At 39.6% G+C, this 12,413-nt stretch overlaps 1 protein-coding gene across 1 annotated transcript in view; it reads left to right on the top strand.

Moving 5' to 3' along the window:
• The window catches only part of lrp1bb (low density lipoprotein receptor-related protein 1Bb), a gene marked incomplete at its 5' end in the record, with an annotated part of 267,322 nt that extends 256,082 nt beyond the window's left edge, over nt 1-11,240 (top strand). Inside the window, 8 exons of the mRNA XM_084544895.1 lie at nt 179-353; nt 629-733; nt 3,074-3,187; nt 5,712-5,788; nt 7,548-7,638; nt 7,965-8,115; nt 8,997-9,071; nt 10,149-11,240. Coding sequence (XP_084401021.1) covers nt 179-353; nt 629-733; nt 3,074-3,187; nt 5,712-5,788; nt 7,548-7,638; nt 7,965-8,115; nt 8,997-9,071; nt 10,149-10,289 — 929 coding nt within the window. The 3' untranslated portion in view covers nt 10,290-11,240. The remainder of the gene's footprint in view (nt 1-178; nt 354-628; nt 734-3,073; nt 3,188-5,711; nt 5,789-7,547; nt 7,639-7,964; nt 8,116-8,996; nt 9,072-10,148) is intronic.
• Nucleotides 11,241-12,413: the final 1,173 nt, after the last annotated feature.

Below are 12,413 nucleotides of genomic sequence, written 5' to 3'. Positions count from 1 at the left end.
TTTCTACTGTTGCCGCCCTGAGGGGTGATATGTTTTCAACTGTGGCTAAGATGTCATTTGATGTGGATAATTAAGTCCCATTAAAACTCTGTACAATTCTAATCCAACCAGCTTTAAACTATGTTCCCAGTTTCTCATTGCACACCTCCCTCTCTCTTTATCTCTGAATGTGGAACAGACATCTGTCATCACTACTGTGTGAACTCAAAGGCCTGCACGTTATCCAGTAGCGGCTATGTGGAGTGTGTGTGTCCTGCCAGGTATGAGGGAAACAAATGCGAGGTGGACAAGTGTCTTCGTTGCCACGGAGCCCCCTGCCTCATTAACGAGGAGACAGGAGATGTGGTTTGCAAGTGAGTGCTTGATATTTGCTTGCTATCCTCGTCCATTGCTTCACCCACAGCCTGCCGGCTGGATGCATTGATTTGATTAAATTTGCAAAATTTATTGGGCCACACACCCTGAAGCAATTCAGTTTCTGGTAATGTCAGTGAATTAGAAGCCAGGTGAACTCTCCTTCTTGACATGAATTATGCACATGTTTGACAAAGCCACCACTGAGTAATTTCTCTCATAAAAGTATAGTATTCCGCTTGTAACTAGAATCCATTATTTCTTCACCTTCCAGCTGCACAAATGGCAGAATAGCACCGAGCTGTCAGCTGTGTGACGGATATTGCTACAATGGAGGCACCTGTCACCTGGACCCTGACACCAACCTGCCTTTCTGTCAGTAAGTCACTGCTTAATGGGTGAAAGCGGGGGGCGGGAGAGGGAAAAAAAAGAATGTTCTCTACTATTATTCACACTCTCACTACTGTTTCCATTCAAATGGCGGCTCTGCGCCCCAGAAAGCCTGGCTTTAAAGGGAGAGCTGAAAATCATCACGGGGTACCATTTTCCTCCTTGGAGAACAGTACAAGATAGACGTCTTCTTCTGGAAAGAAATCCTTAAGTTGAGGGAAGGGTTTGATGTCACTGTGTGGAAGCCATGGAACAGCAGGGGGCTGGCTGCCAGTACACCATCCTATGCTGTGTGACACTTCACTGTGGCTTAAGGTTTTTAAGCAGATAAAAAAGCTTTCTAACTCCTTCAAAGCCTGCCATTCTGAACTTAACACACTGTTCCTCCTTACGGTTAAGAGCTGATGTCAGGCTTCTGTGACTCTCTTCACGAGCAGGTTTTAGAAGTGGTCAGTGAACATGCCATGAGACTCAAAAACTTGTGTGAGACATAAGCTTGACTGGCAGAGAGGAAATCACTGTGAAAGACGTCTCAAAGGGCTCCCCATAAATTAATACCTCCTCTGCTATAATCACATGCTGGGTTGTGTTAAAAATCTGTCCGAGGAGGAAATTGGAAATCCATTTCAAAAGCTAACTCTCTCTTTTTTTTAAATGCCCATTGTCCACTGTAGTTAAATTGAAATTTGCGGTCACCGCTCACAAATTCCAGGGGATAGAATCAATTTCTATGCAAATGATTCCATCTTATTCGATGAGGTTAACAGATCCTGATAATGTGGTTTATTATTTGCTGCAAAGACCGAAGATTATGTGAGATGATGGATATGTCGGTGTCAAGAAATCATAATGTTTGACCTTAATACTCTGAGTAAATGTGTATTCCATCAAGGCTTTCCAAAGCCAAGTGATAACTCTCGTATTAAACACCTACAAAAATGCTTAGAGAGATTTTCAAAATACGCTAGCAAAGTATTTTAACGTTCTTCTAACTATACAATGTACAGTATTTGTCGTCCTCTATAATGCATAAAATCTTACTTACTTTGGCAATTGTGTTGGCCAGTCAAATAATTGACTTCCATCTGTCAATCACAGTATGTGATTTGTATTTCTTCACCTCTTCTGCTGTAGCTGAAAAGCTGTTTTTGAACTATGTGTGCCCAATATCAGGGGTATGTTTCTCTCTCAGATGAAAAGATCTTCCAAATGCAGTAAAATTATATGTGACTTTGACGTGTCCCTGGAAATGAATTGCTGAATAACATTCAGACAAACTAATATTCAGTGGGACTTTTTATTTGCAGTAAGCCCATCAGACCTCACTTTAAATGCTAGATCTGATGTGTTGAAATCAAATAATACCATTTTATTGTTGGACTGAGGGTTAACTACCTTTTCCTCTTCCACATTTTCGAGAATCATCCACTTTCATAATAACTTTTCTACGCTGGAAGCTTTTCTACAGGTTGAACCCAATCAGCCAGTCATAAAGAATTTTCAATGTTCCTGCAAGGCCTCTTCTTAAATACAGAGACATTTTAAACTGTCTAAAAACCTCTACAGCATTTGCCCCTCTCTGTTCTGTTGCTTTCACAGATATGTATGAGATAAGTGAAGCCCTTGGCCTCTCTTGTGGAGCCGTGGCATTTAGAGCTTATGGGTAAAAAAAAAACAAAACATGCATTTTGAATGAACAGAATAAAAAGATATTGGATTTTTTCAAAACAGCTGCCATCCCTCTGAAGGTTTGAAGTTTCACTTTTGTTCTATGTTTGCATATAGGCATGTATTAACATACAAGGCCAGCATTACAATATGACTCCATCTAATGGTTTTCTGTGTTTTTTTGGTAGTAATGTGATTTTCACAGCACAGTCAGTGTCTGTGTAACTCTGATTGCACCTTTAAACATTTTAGACATCCTGAACATACCCAACTGTTTAAGATTAAGTTGAAATTATATTTTCTTTCTGTGTGTGTCTCGTTTTGCTCTGCTTGTAAATCTATTAAACACAAATCTATATTAGGCTTGTCATTAAAATCACTTTCTTATTTCTAAAGAAAACACAGTCTTAGGGGTGACACCACTGTAACAGATTCTTCCCTTGCAGATGTCTCCCCTTACTTGGTGAGCAGTGATTTGTGTTCATAAGATTTATTTTGCTAATTTGCTTGATGCAGACACAACAGTGACTTACTCCACCTTGTAACTCGAGCTGCTAAAAGGGTTCACTGTGTCAGTCTCCATTCATCAAGCAGCCAACAGTTCAACGGTATACGTTCGTTCTCTAGGCCCTTTTATCACTCCCAACACAATGTTTTGCAGCTGCACGTCAGGGTTCAAGAACCAACGTTGTGATGAGCTGGCCAACCCCTGCGATTACTTCTGTCAGAATGAGGGGATGTGCACATTAACAGCTCTTAACAAACCACGCTGCAAGTAGGTCCCTCTCACCTCTCCAGCTGTATTCAGAGCCCACTCACCCCCTTTGTATACACTCCCACCCCCACTCCATCCGGCTTCATTTCAGACTCAGTCCAGTATAAGGGCTGTTTGTCACAGGGCTTTCTTGTAGCAACTTATCATGTAATAAGTGCGGGACAAAAATCTAGTCGAAACAGGCTGAAAGGAGTAAACTAAAAGACGGTGTGATTATTGAATACTGTACAACTGGTATTTTATTTTTTTGAATAGATTAAGATTGTGTTTCAATTTTTTGGATAGGCTTTAGTTGTGTACATACTGGTATATGTCATTTAAAGGGGAACTATTATAATCTGTAATGCATTATATTCTATCACATACTGCATATAATGCTATAATAAATGTAGCCAAAGTTTCAAATAATGAAATTTCTTCAAAATACGGGCACTACAGCAAAAAACTGGGTGCTGCCCATTGACTGCATATATAAAGAAAGAGGGATCCTGCATGATATCGACTACGGTATATCTATACTATTCCTGAAAAGCAGTTTTGAAGCTCTGTGTGTTGGCACCATTGTCGCCATCTTGGCATGGTGTGACTCTTCCTAATTCCCGACTAGTTTAAAAACATGGAGCGCCAGTGAAGCTGAGACAGCTAGCAACCACCTGTCACTCAAAGGGGCCACGCCTTTATTTAAACCTTTATACAACTGAAATAAGTAATATAAAAACTTACAACAGCACAGTGACTCATGACTAAGGAAATAGTTTAGTTTTTTTGTACTGAGCTGTAAACATGTTTATTTCTGTATTTCATTTTGACACAGGAGTCTCAGGCTCAAGTGGCCATTCAAGGAAATCCATTTTTTTAGAACTACCACGGAGGTTACAGAGACAAGAAATGTGTTGTTTTAGACAGTGAAAGAAATGGGGGCTACATAAAGAGGCAGGATTACATTTTTTTTTTTTTTTTTTACTGTTAATCATGCAAAGCTGATGACAAAATATCGATATGGAAAGTTCCATAGTAGGCTCCTTTAACTATAATTAGTGGCTGGTGGACCATGCTGTCAGGTCACTGTGCCACAGCCTCTTTAGACTAGCCAGATGTGCTTTAAATGGACAGTTTAAAATGTTTGTTTTGAAATATGTTAATTTCTATAGCTCTGTATCCAAACTTCTGAAAATCATACCGATAAAGCTGCAGCATAAAGTTCTTACCTTTTTTTTTTCTTAAGGAATTCAACAAACTAGATCTAAAGTTATACAAATTCAAATGTCTGATTTTATTACTTTTGGGCCGAACTAAATCAGCTGTTTCCACTGTGCTAAACTAAGCATTATATTTGTATAGATAATTAACAAGTTTCCCAAAATATCAAACTACTCCTTTAAGAAATTAATATTGTTGTTTTGAGTGACAGTAATATCAGTAGCAATAGCAGCAGTTAATCACAGTAGCTTGAGACATTTCTAAAGATTTATTCATATTAAAACTTCACTTTGAGCTGTGATTATATTCATTAGTTTAAGGAGGTATTAGTATTTATTACATTATCAGTTGCTACTTGACTCCTCACCTTTGTTGCCCCTTACTGCCACCCATTCACCCATCTCATGCAGTCCTCCACCTGCACACATGAACCAAGGGGGATTTAAAACATGACACTGTCTGTGTGATGTGGGCATCAGTCTGTGCATTTGCAACTTGTGCATGATGGCTAGCTATTTACCAGTCATTACGAGCGGTACACGTGTAATTTACTTGCCTGAACATCCCATCGCAAATTGGTGTTTATCTTTAATGGCTCGAACACAGGTTAAGAGAATTTCTTCATTTTAGGGAGTCAGTCTTTCCATGGTTTATGCTTCCCCGGGGAGATTAAACTCCACCTTGCCCCCAGTTTTCCCATTAAAATTCACGTCGCTGTGACATTTCGTCCTACAAATGTGTGATTCATTTCCCGTATGTATGGGGCTGCATTCTTATTTTTGATAGTGTGATGTTCTGAATCTGAGTGCATGTAATTGAGAATAATTTCATCCTGTCATCACCTTGCCGCACCTACCAGATCACTCATGCTTTACAGACCCATCTGCGTCTGTCGTGCGAAATTAGATATCACCTCCTCTAACAAGGGTCATACATCATGCCCATCGGATCCCATTGGAACATAAACGAGATGACGACTTGTTGTCCCGCTGTCATCCTTTGATTTCTTTCTATTCCTTTTTTTTTTTTTTTTTTTTTTTTTTTTTATATAAATACACTGAATATTCAACATGTAAATTCACACACACGCACTGTGTTATGGACACAACATGTATGTACGTAGCGTTCTTTCTCCAGGTGGTGTTTTGTTTGTGTTGGATAAAAGCACTTCATGGCAAGACTGAATCATAATGTGTTGTATTTGTAAGCCACAGCCACATCATACTTTTAGTTCACGTTTTCAAAGGTGTTTTCTCAGCAGTGTGTCTGCTACAAAGAGTACGCTGGTTATAATTTATTTATGCTGTCTTTTGACCTCCTTCAGGTGTTCAGCTAATTGGGCAGGAACACAATGTGAGAGACCCGCACCTAAAAGCAGCAGATCAGACAATACGAGCGGAGGTGAGAAATGGAAAGACTTATATAAAATTATTTTAAAATCTTGTATCCTGTATCAATAAATGCATACAGTTTGGTCCACATATATTTGGACAGTGACACAATTTCTTTCTGTGGTGTATTAGCTCTTAAAGGGGAACTACCGTTTTTTTACAACCTGGACCTTATTTCTGGCATAAAATACAACCGTTTACTCACCCACATATCTTTGGTGTCATTTGGAGTCCTTCGGAAGATATTTAGATCCGTGTATATCCATATAGTGGGAGTGATTGGGGCACCGAAACGCAGTCTGTAAATAACGCATTATCTGCCGCGAACTTCATTCATTTCACCAATATTTTGTTATGATACGCTACTGTTATTCCCCGTTGAGTCCAGAGTTACCTGTTATCTATTCGCGGACGTGCAGCAGTTTGTTGTTCTTTGGCCAGCTGTTCCTCTCTCTGTCTCAGCATCCTCCTTTCAACGAGCTCCTCATCCGTATACAAAACGGCAAGTCGTCCATCATAAACAAAGCCGTCGTCCACAACCTCAGAATCGGAAATATATTCAGCCGTGTTGCAAAAAAACTAGCAGTAGCAAATTACAGGTAAACAAGGTACAACAAGGACATCATCCAGGTAAACAAACCTGGATGATGTCATCTCTGAGCGCCGAGGTTAGTAGGTCTATCTACAGACCCCGGATGATAATAGCAGGTAACTCCGGACTCAGTGGGGAATAGCACTAGCGTATCATAAGAAAATACTGGTGAAATGATCGAGTTTCACAGCAGATAATGCGTTATTTAGAGGCTGTGTTTTGGTCCCCCAGTCACTCCCTAAATATCTCCCGAACGACTACAAATGACACCAAAGTTATATGGGTGAGAAAACGATCGCATTTTAATGCCAGAAATAAGGTCCAGGTTGTAAAAAACAGTAGTTCCCCTTTAAATCAAAAAGTATTGGTGTTGCAGTTATATAATGCATATACTGCAAATTCTCAGCTTTAATTTCAGGCTGTTTTACATCCATTGGTGGAAAGGTGTACGAATTACAACCAGTTGCATAACCAGTCCCCTACATTTAGGCACTTTAACCCATTATTCATTAGGTAATATGTCTGTAACTTCAGTATGTTTTGGTTGGCAGCTAAAATTGTCAGTGTCCAAAGTGACATTTCTTGTACAGTTTCCACAGTCCATTTTAACCAAAATATTTAACTATTAAATTTATCCATGCACTGTTGCTAGCAAGTTTAAGCTCGTTCCAACTCATGCACCACCACTGGACATCACGTTCTGAGTGACATCCTAACTAAAGAATTGCTGAACTCCAAATAACCGAGCCAATATGCATTCTGTTTTGCAATTTGTTTCAACACAAACGCTTTCAGTCAACAGCTTTATCAATTGAACTGGAGGAACTGCTGCAGCCAGTACATGAGGATTTAGTAATATGATTGTTCTGTCTTCAAATTCATTAACCTAGTTTTCATTTCAGAATACACTGCAATCTCTTAGGCAATATCAATACATGTTTGACAAATATATTTTAGAACTCTGTTTCTTCGAAGCTCATTTTTGCAAGTGTTCAAAATTATGCTTTTTTGCTGCGTAGCCCCGTTTGCTTAGAGAACACCCTGTCCAGTACAAAGTGTTAAACGAAAACTCTCTTTCTGTGGTGGACTTTTTTTTTTTTTTTTTTGCAAACACGTTCGCTGAGCTGAGCCCATCTCTACTCCTTTTGATCACATCTCTCCTCTGTCCGTCCCCTAGGGAGCATAGCTATCATTGTGCCTCTGGTGCTGTTGGTCATCTTGATTGTGATGGTGGTAGCGGGTGTTTACATCTGCAGACGGAGGCAAAGGTATGTTAAATAAAGAAATAAGTGCAAATGTAAAAAGAGATTTCTAAGCAGCAACAGATGATGAGAGATCGAACGCCGCATAGCTTTGAAGATGAATGGATTTCTTTTCTTTTAAATGAAAAGTTGGTTTGCCTGTTTCAACATGTTCTGAACTCTGCGCGCACCCTCTGATTATAATTCAGCTTTTAGGTCCAGCCAACCAACCCTATGTAGTCCAAGTGTGCCAAGTAGTGTAGTGTAATTTGTTATGTAGCACAGCGCTGCTCAACATGTTGACCTGCAGGCTGTGTGTCGTGTTAATGACGGCTGCCTCTGCACGTCCTCAGGGGGAAACGTGTCCAGAGGCAGCCCATGACGAATGGAGGGATAAACGTGGAGATTGGGAACCCGTCATACAACATGTATGAAGTGGACCATGACAACCATGCTGATGCAGGCAGCCTGCTGCGACCCAACTTCACACTGGACCCTCACAAGGTGGGCTTGAACTTGTCAAGTACTAAATCACGTGTCCTCACTTCATTCTTCTGTAAAAAAAAAGAAAAGTTAAATGATATAATGATGTTAAGACATGTTGTTGGAATAGGAAAATCTTCTTTGTTGATACAAATTAATAAGCATGCCCTTGTTTGTCTTAAGACTATAAATCTGTGAAGATCATTATTTGAGAATCTCTCAAACCTCACTCTTAAACCTCATAAACCACATGCATACTCATCCGGACCATCCCGATTAATAAGTTTGATATTTGAGACTTAATATCTGAGTGATTACATTCAGTACTTTCATAACAGCCAATTACAGAAATAGTCTACAAGGACACAGAGCTGCCGGTAAACCCTCTAGCCCTCTAGGCTATCATAAGCTAGTACACTGCCGTTGACGGATATTAAAATTGAGAGTTCTGGCTCAATATATATTTGGCTCTGAAGAGATTTTGTAAAAGCTAGTTGAGCGAGAATGTACAGGTGCCATGACCCGGGAGAAGTTTCCATCTGGCTGGTTGATATATTCTGTTCATAGCTCTGAACCTCACACTAACACTCAGCATATCGTATGAATCATAACACCTTCACTGATGTTGTTATGTAGCTCACTTCCTACAGCTTAAAGCGCAGTGCTGTTGCTACTTCTGCTGCCAACTTTGACATCTGCTGTTGTGAGTCCAGTCTGCCTGTGTTTTGAATCTAGACTATCGTTTGTATTCCATTTCTTGATGCTCTACTAATCCGTACTTCATTAGTTCACTATAGTTTTATTTTACCTAAATCTTGCAGATTATATATGTAGATAAACAGCAAACAGGGCGAATTTAATCTAACTGATTTTAAACAGACATGGTGCTTGTTTTGTTGCAGGGCTGGTGTGTAAAATCCAGTGACCCTCACACCTTGGGCATCAATTCTGTGCCCAAGGAGGTAATCCCTGGACAGGTGAATTTTATATGCTTAATGTTTGCCCTCAAGAGGACAAAATCCTATTAACTGGATTGTGCATTGTGTGGTTATAACAGTTTAAACAAGTTTATCTGATTACCAATGGTGTTTTTTGTTCAAATTGAAAACTTGTTTAAAATGTAAACCATGTCAAAGTTCATTCGTATCTGATCCTTAACTCATTTTGTGAAATCAGTGTTGGAACATCATCATAGTTTTAGGTCAAAATGTTAAAACAAAGTTAAATTTAGATGTGTATGGTTTTGTTTAACTATATGTTTACCTTGGCTTCCCTGCGCATGCTTGCTGAGTAACAAACCACTAATCATGCATGAGTGTTTTTCTTTTCCTGGGTAAAAGTATTCAGATATTTTTACCACTCACGGTGAACTTTTCTTAAAGCTGCACTAACATGTTTTTCTTAAATCCACTGAGAATTAGCTTCTCTGCAGTCCACCTCAGATCTGTGGAGCTTATTACTCTACTATACCAACTGTTTTTGTTACCGTCGAAAAGCTTGCAAGCTCTTGTTTTCTTATGGCTTTCTTTGAGATTCTGCAGGCAGCTGTTCTTAGCAAATGGATTTTGACCAACACACCAAAAAAAATCAAATCTAAAACAAAGGCAGTTGTTTGAGTTCTTCAAGCCTCCAAACTGAAGAGGCATATTGGATGAGTGGTGAAACATCTTCAAGAAAACAAATTTGCCTTACATTGATATATCATGACCTGGATAAGTAAGAATCTGCAGACATTCATTTTGACCAACATACTTTACAAAAATCCTCCAGTACTAAGAACTGGAGGAGACCCAAACTGAGCTAAAACAATAGTATGTTAGTGTTAGTGTTAGACTGGTTTCTGTCTGTCGAATTCAAGGTGTATATGGGCAAGAGTTTGTTTGCTGCTTTGTAAAATGATGTACAAGATGTTTCATTCTCGACTGCGTCAAAGTGGATCCAAAGAAGGAAAATCCATTAATGCAGCTTTAAGGCCCTCACTCTTGTAAAGTAATGTATATATAAATAAATACTGAACGTGTTCCTTGCCTTCATCTTCTTCCCTTCTCACACAGCCCATCAACTACTCCAACCCAGTGTATGCAAAGATCTATATCGACGGGCAAAATTGCCGGAAGCCCGTCATCAGTATTGACGAGAGGAGAGAGCTACTCCCAAAGAAACTAGAGGGGACAATTCATGAAACCGCCGCATAGCCTAACTTTACACTTTGTACTTCTTTTTTTACCACAGTGTACAATGTATATAATATGAAGGAGGAAACAAGATTTTTCTATTTCCTATGAGGCTCTTAGGTTTTACTGGATTAGCATCAGCATAACGTCCTTGTCGGTGTGCTGAAGAGTTTTATTTTCCATATCCGGTTTGCTTTCTAATGTTTGTCAAAGATAAGTTATACAGCGCTATACTGTATTCTGTATGACACTAAAGTGAAGCTGCTGATTATTATTAACATCCATAAGCCACACTTGTGCACAGTTCAAATCTGAAAATGCAGTGCTACAATTATCCATCCTTGTTTCTAGTTTTAGAGGAATGGACAGAGGTATTGTTTTGTGAAGGTAATGAAGGTAGGTTTGGCTATTTTTCTCTGAACAAATGTATGTATAGTAGAGAAGGGTTACATGGCTTGTTTCTGAGGCTTTTATTTTTTCATGTACTGTACTGACCAGAGCTTCACAACTGAGCAGTGAAGCTTGATATTTTCTCTGTTCCGTACCTGACGGATCTACTCACAGGAGTTCCACCGAAGACCGTACTATCCACCTGAACTTTTCTCACACGATGTGTAACTCCACAGCTCTTGTGTCTTTTCCATTTCCACGGATTTCAAGCTCCATCCGCCCCGTTTCAACGGTAATACACCATATGAACTTCATCTTCTGGTGATAGAGATTGAAGCCCACTCTGAATGTTCTCCGATCAGATTCCCAGATCCTGTACTGTACACTGAAAAGACAGATACTGAATACCATATTTTTCTAGGTCTCACATGTCGACAGATTGAAGATGGTAGAGAAGGAAGTGATTTACCACAGCTACAAAAAAAGGTTAATAAGAGTTATTATAAAAACACATCTGTTACTTCAGCAAAGGAAGATGATAAATATAAGAAATTTTATAATTTTGTATTTGATTTGTATGTTGTTTGGCTGCTTGTATTTTGAAGAAATGTATTAAATGTAAGTAATTTTTATATAAAATGTAAATCGATATTGAATAAAGGGGGCTTATTTCCATTTTGAGTCCCTCTCCTTTTTCTAATCCTCCACAGAATGCCAATCACACAGTGACACAGGATATTAATTTCACTGGAACTTAAGAATGGCATGGTATAATCGTATGTTATCTCATGTAAAAGTAATATTATGTATTCAACCACTGATCAAACTGTCAGAGTTGTAACACATGGCCGCTGACCTGACAAGTCAATCATCTGTGTGAGGTCTTTCACCTGCCACGCAGAGGAAGGTGGCTGATGGAAGATTACTGCCCTCCCTGCGTGTACAGGAAGGCCGGTGCCGTTCATTACCTGGAGGCAGGGAGACGGCAGCGGTGCCACCTGCTGAATGATAATTCAGCCTCCTTTTGCTTTACTTACAATGGCTCTCTCTTCACAGGTTTCTCCTCCCTCCCTCACCATAGCAACCAGAGGCAGCGGCGGCAGCACTCCTGCCCTTTCTCTGTCTGTCTGGCTGCATTTCCTATCACACCTGGCACACCATATTTTGACGATGGTACAAATAGATGCGGCATTTTCCAGCCTTCCTAATTGTCCTCCCCACAAAACCTCCTAATCAGTCAGAAATCTGTGACCTCCTGGATAACAGTGTTCCATCTGTACACACCTGAAGAAACAGCAAATATAATGAATGGTGGATGACCAGTTTTTAAATATACACTTCATCTTTGCCGTGTAATACTAATCAATTCGAAGTTAATTGAGATGTATTCTTTTCAATATGTGCCCATCAAGTCATTTCATGATGTGTTGATAATTTGCATGAAGGTCTTCTGAGTAGGTGTTGGAGTTGTTTTAGCACCTTGTCACTTGGTAGAGTAGTCAGTACTTTTTGTTCCGTCGTCTTGGATCTATACAAATGAAAGAAACCCAGTGTCGTTTCTGTGAGTGTGGAGGGCTTTGGGTGGTTTTGGCAATGCTAACAATATCCTGAAGTTGGGAAGAGTTGCTGAGATCAGGAGCTGAATTAATGCTGTGAACTGCTAAGTGACGCAGTGTGGAGGACGTACAGGTGTGTTGCCATGAAGCAGAATGCTGCATCTCTTATTGCCAAAAGGTGAGGAATCTTAATTAACGA

This window comes from Chelon labrosus (genome assembly GCF_963514085.1).
Source record: "Chelon labrosus genome assembly, chromosome: 5".
Taxonomy (NCBI): domain Eukaryota; kingdom Metazoa; phylum Chordata; class Actinopteri; order Mugiliformes; family Mugilidae; genus Chelon; species Chelon labrosus.
Note: the sequence above shows the minus strand (reverse complement) of the source record. Positions and strands in the feature narration are given on the sequence as shown.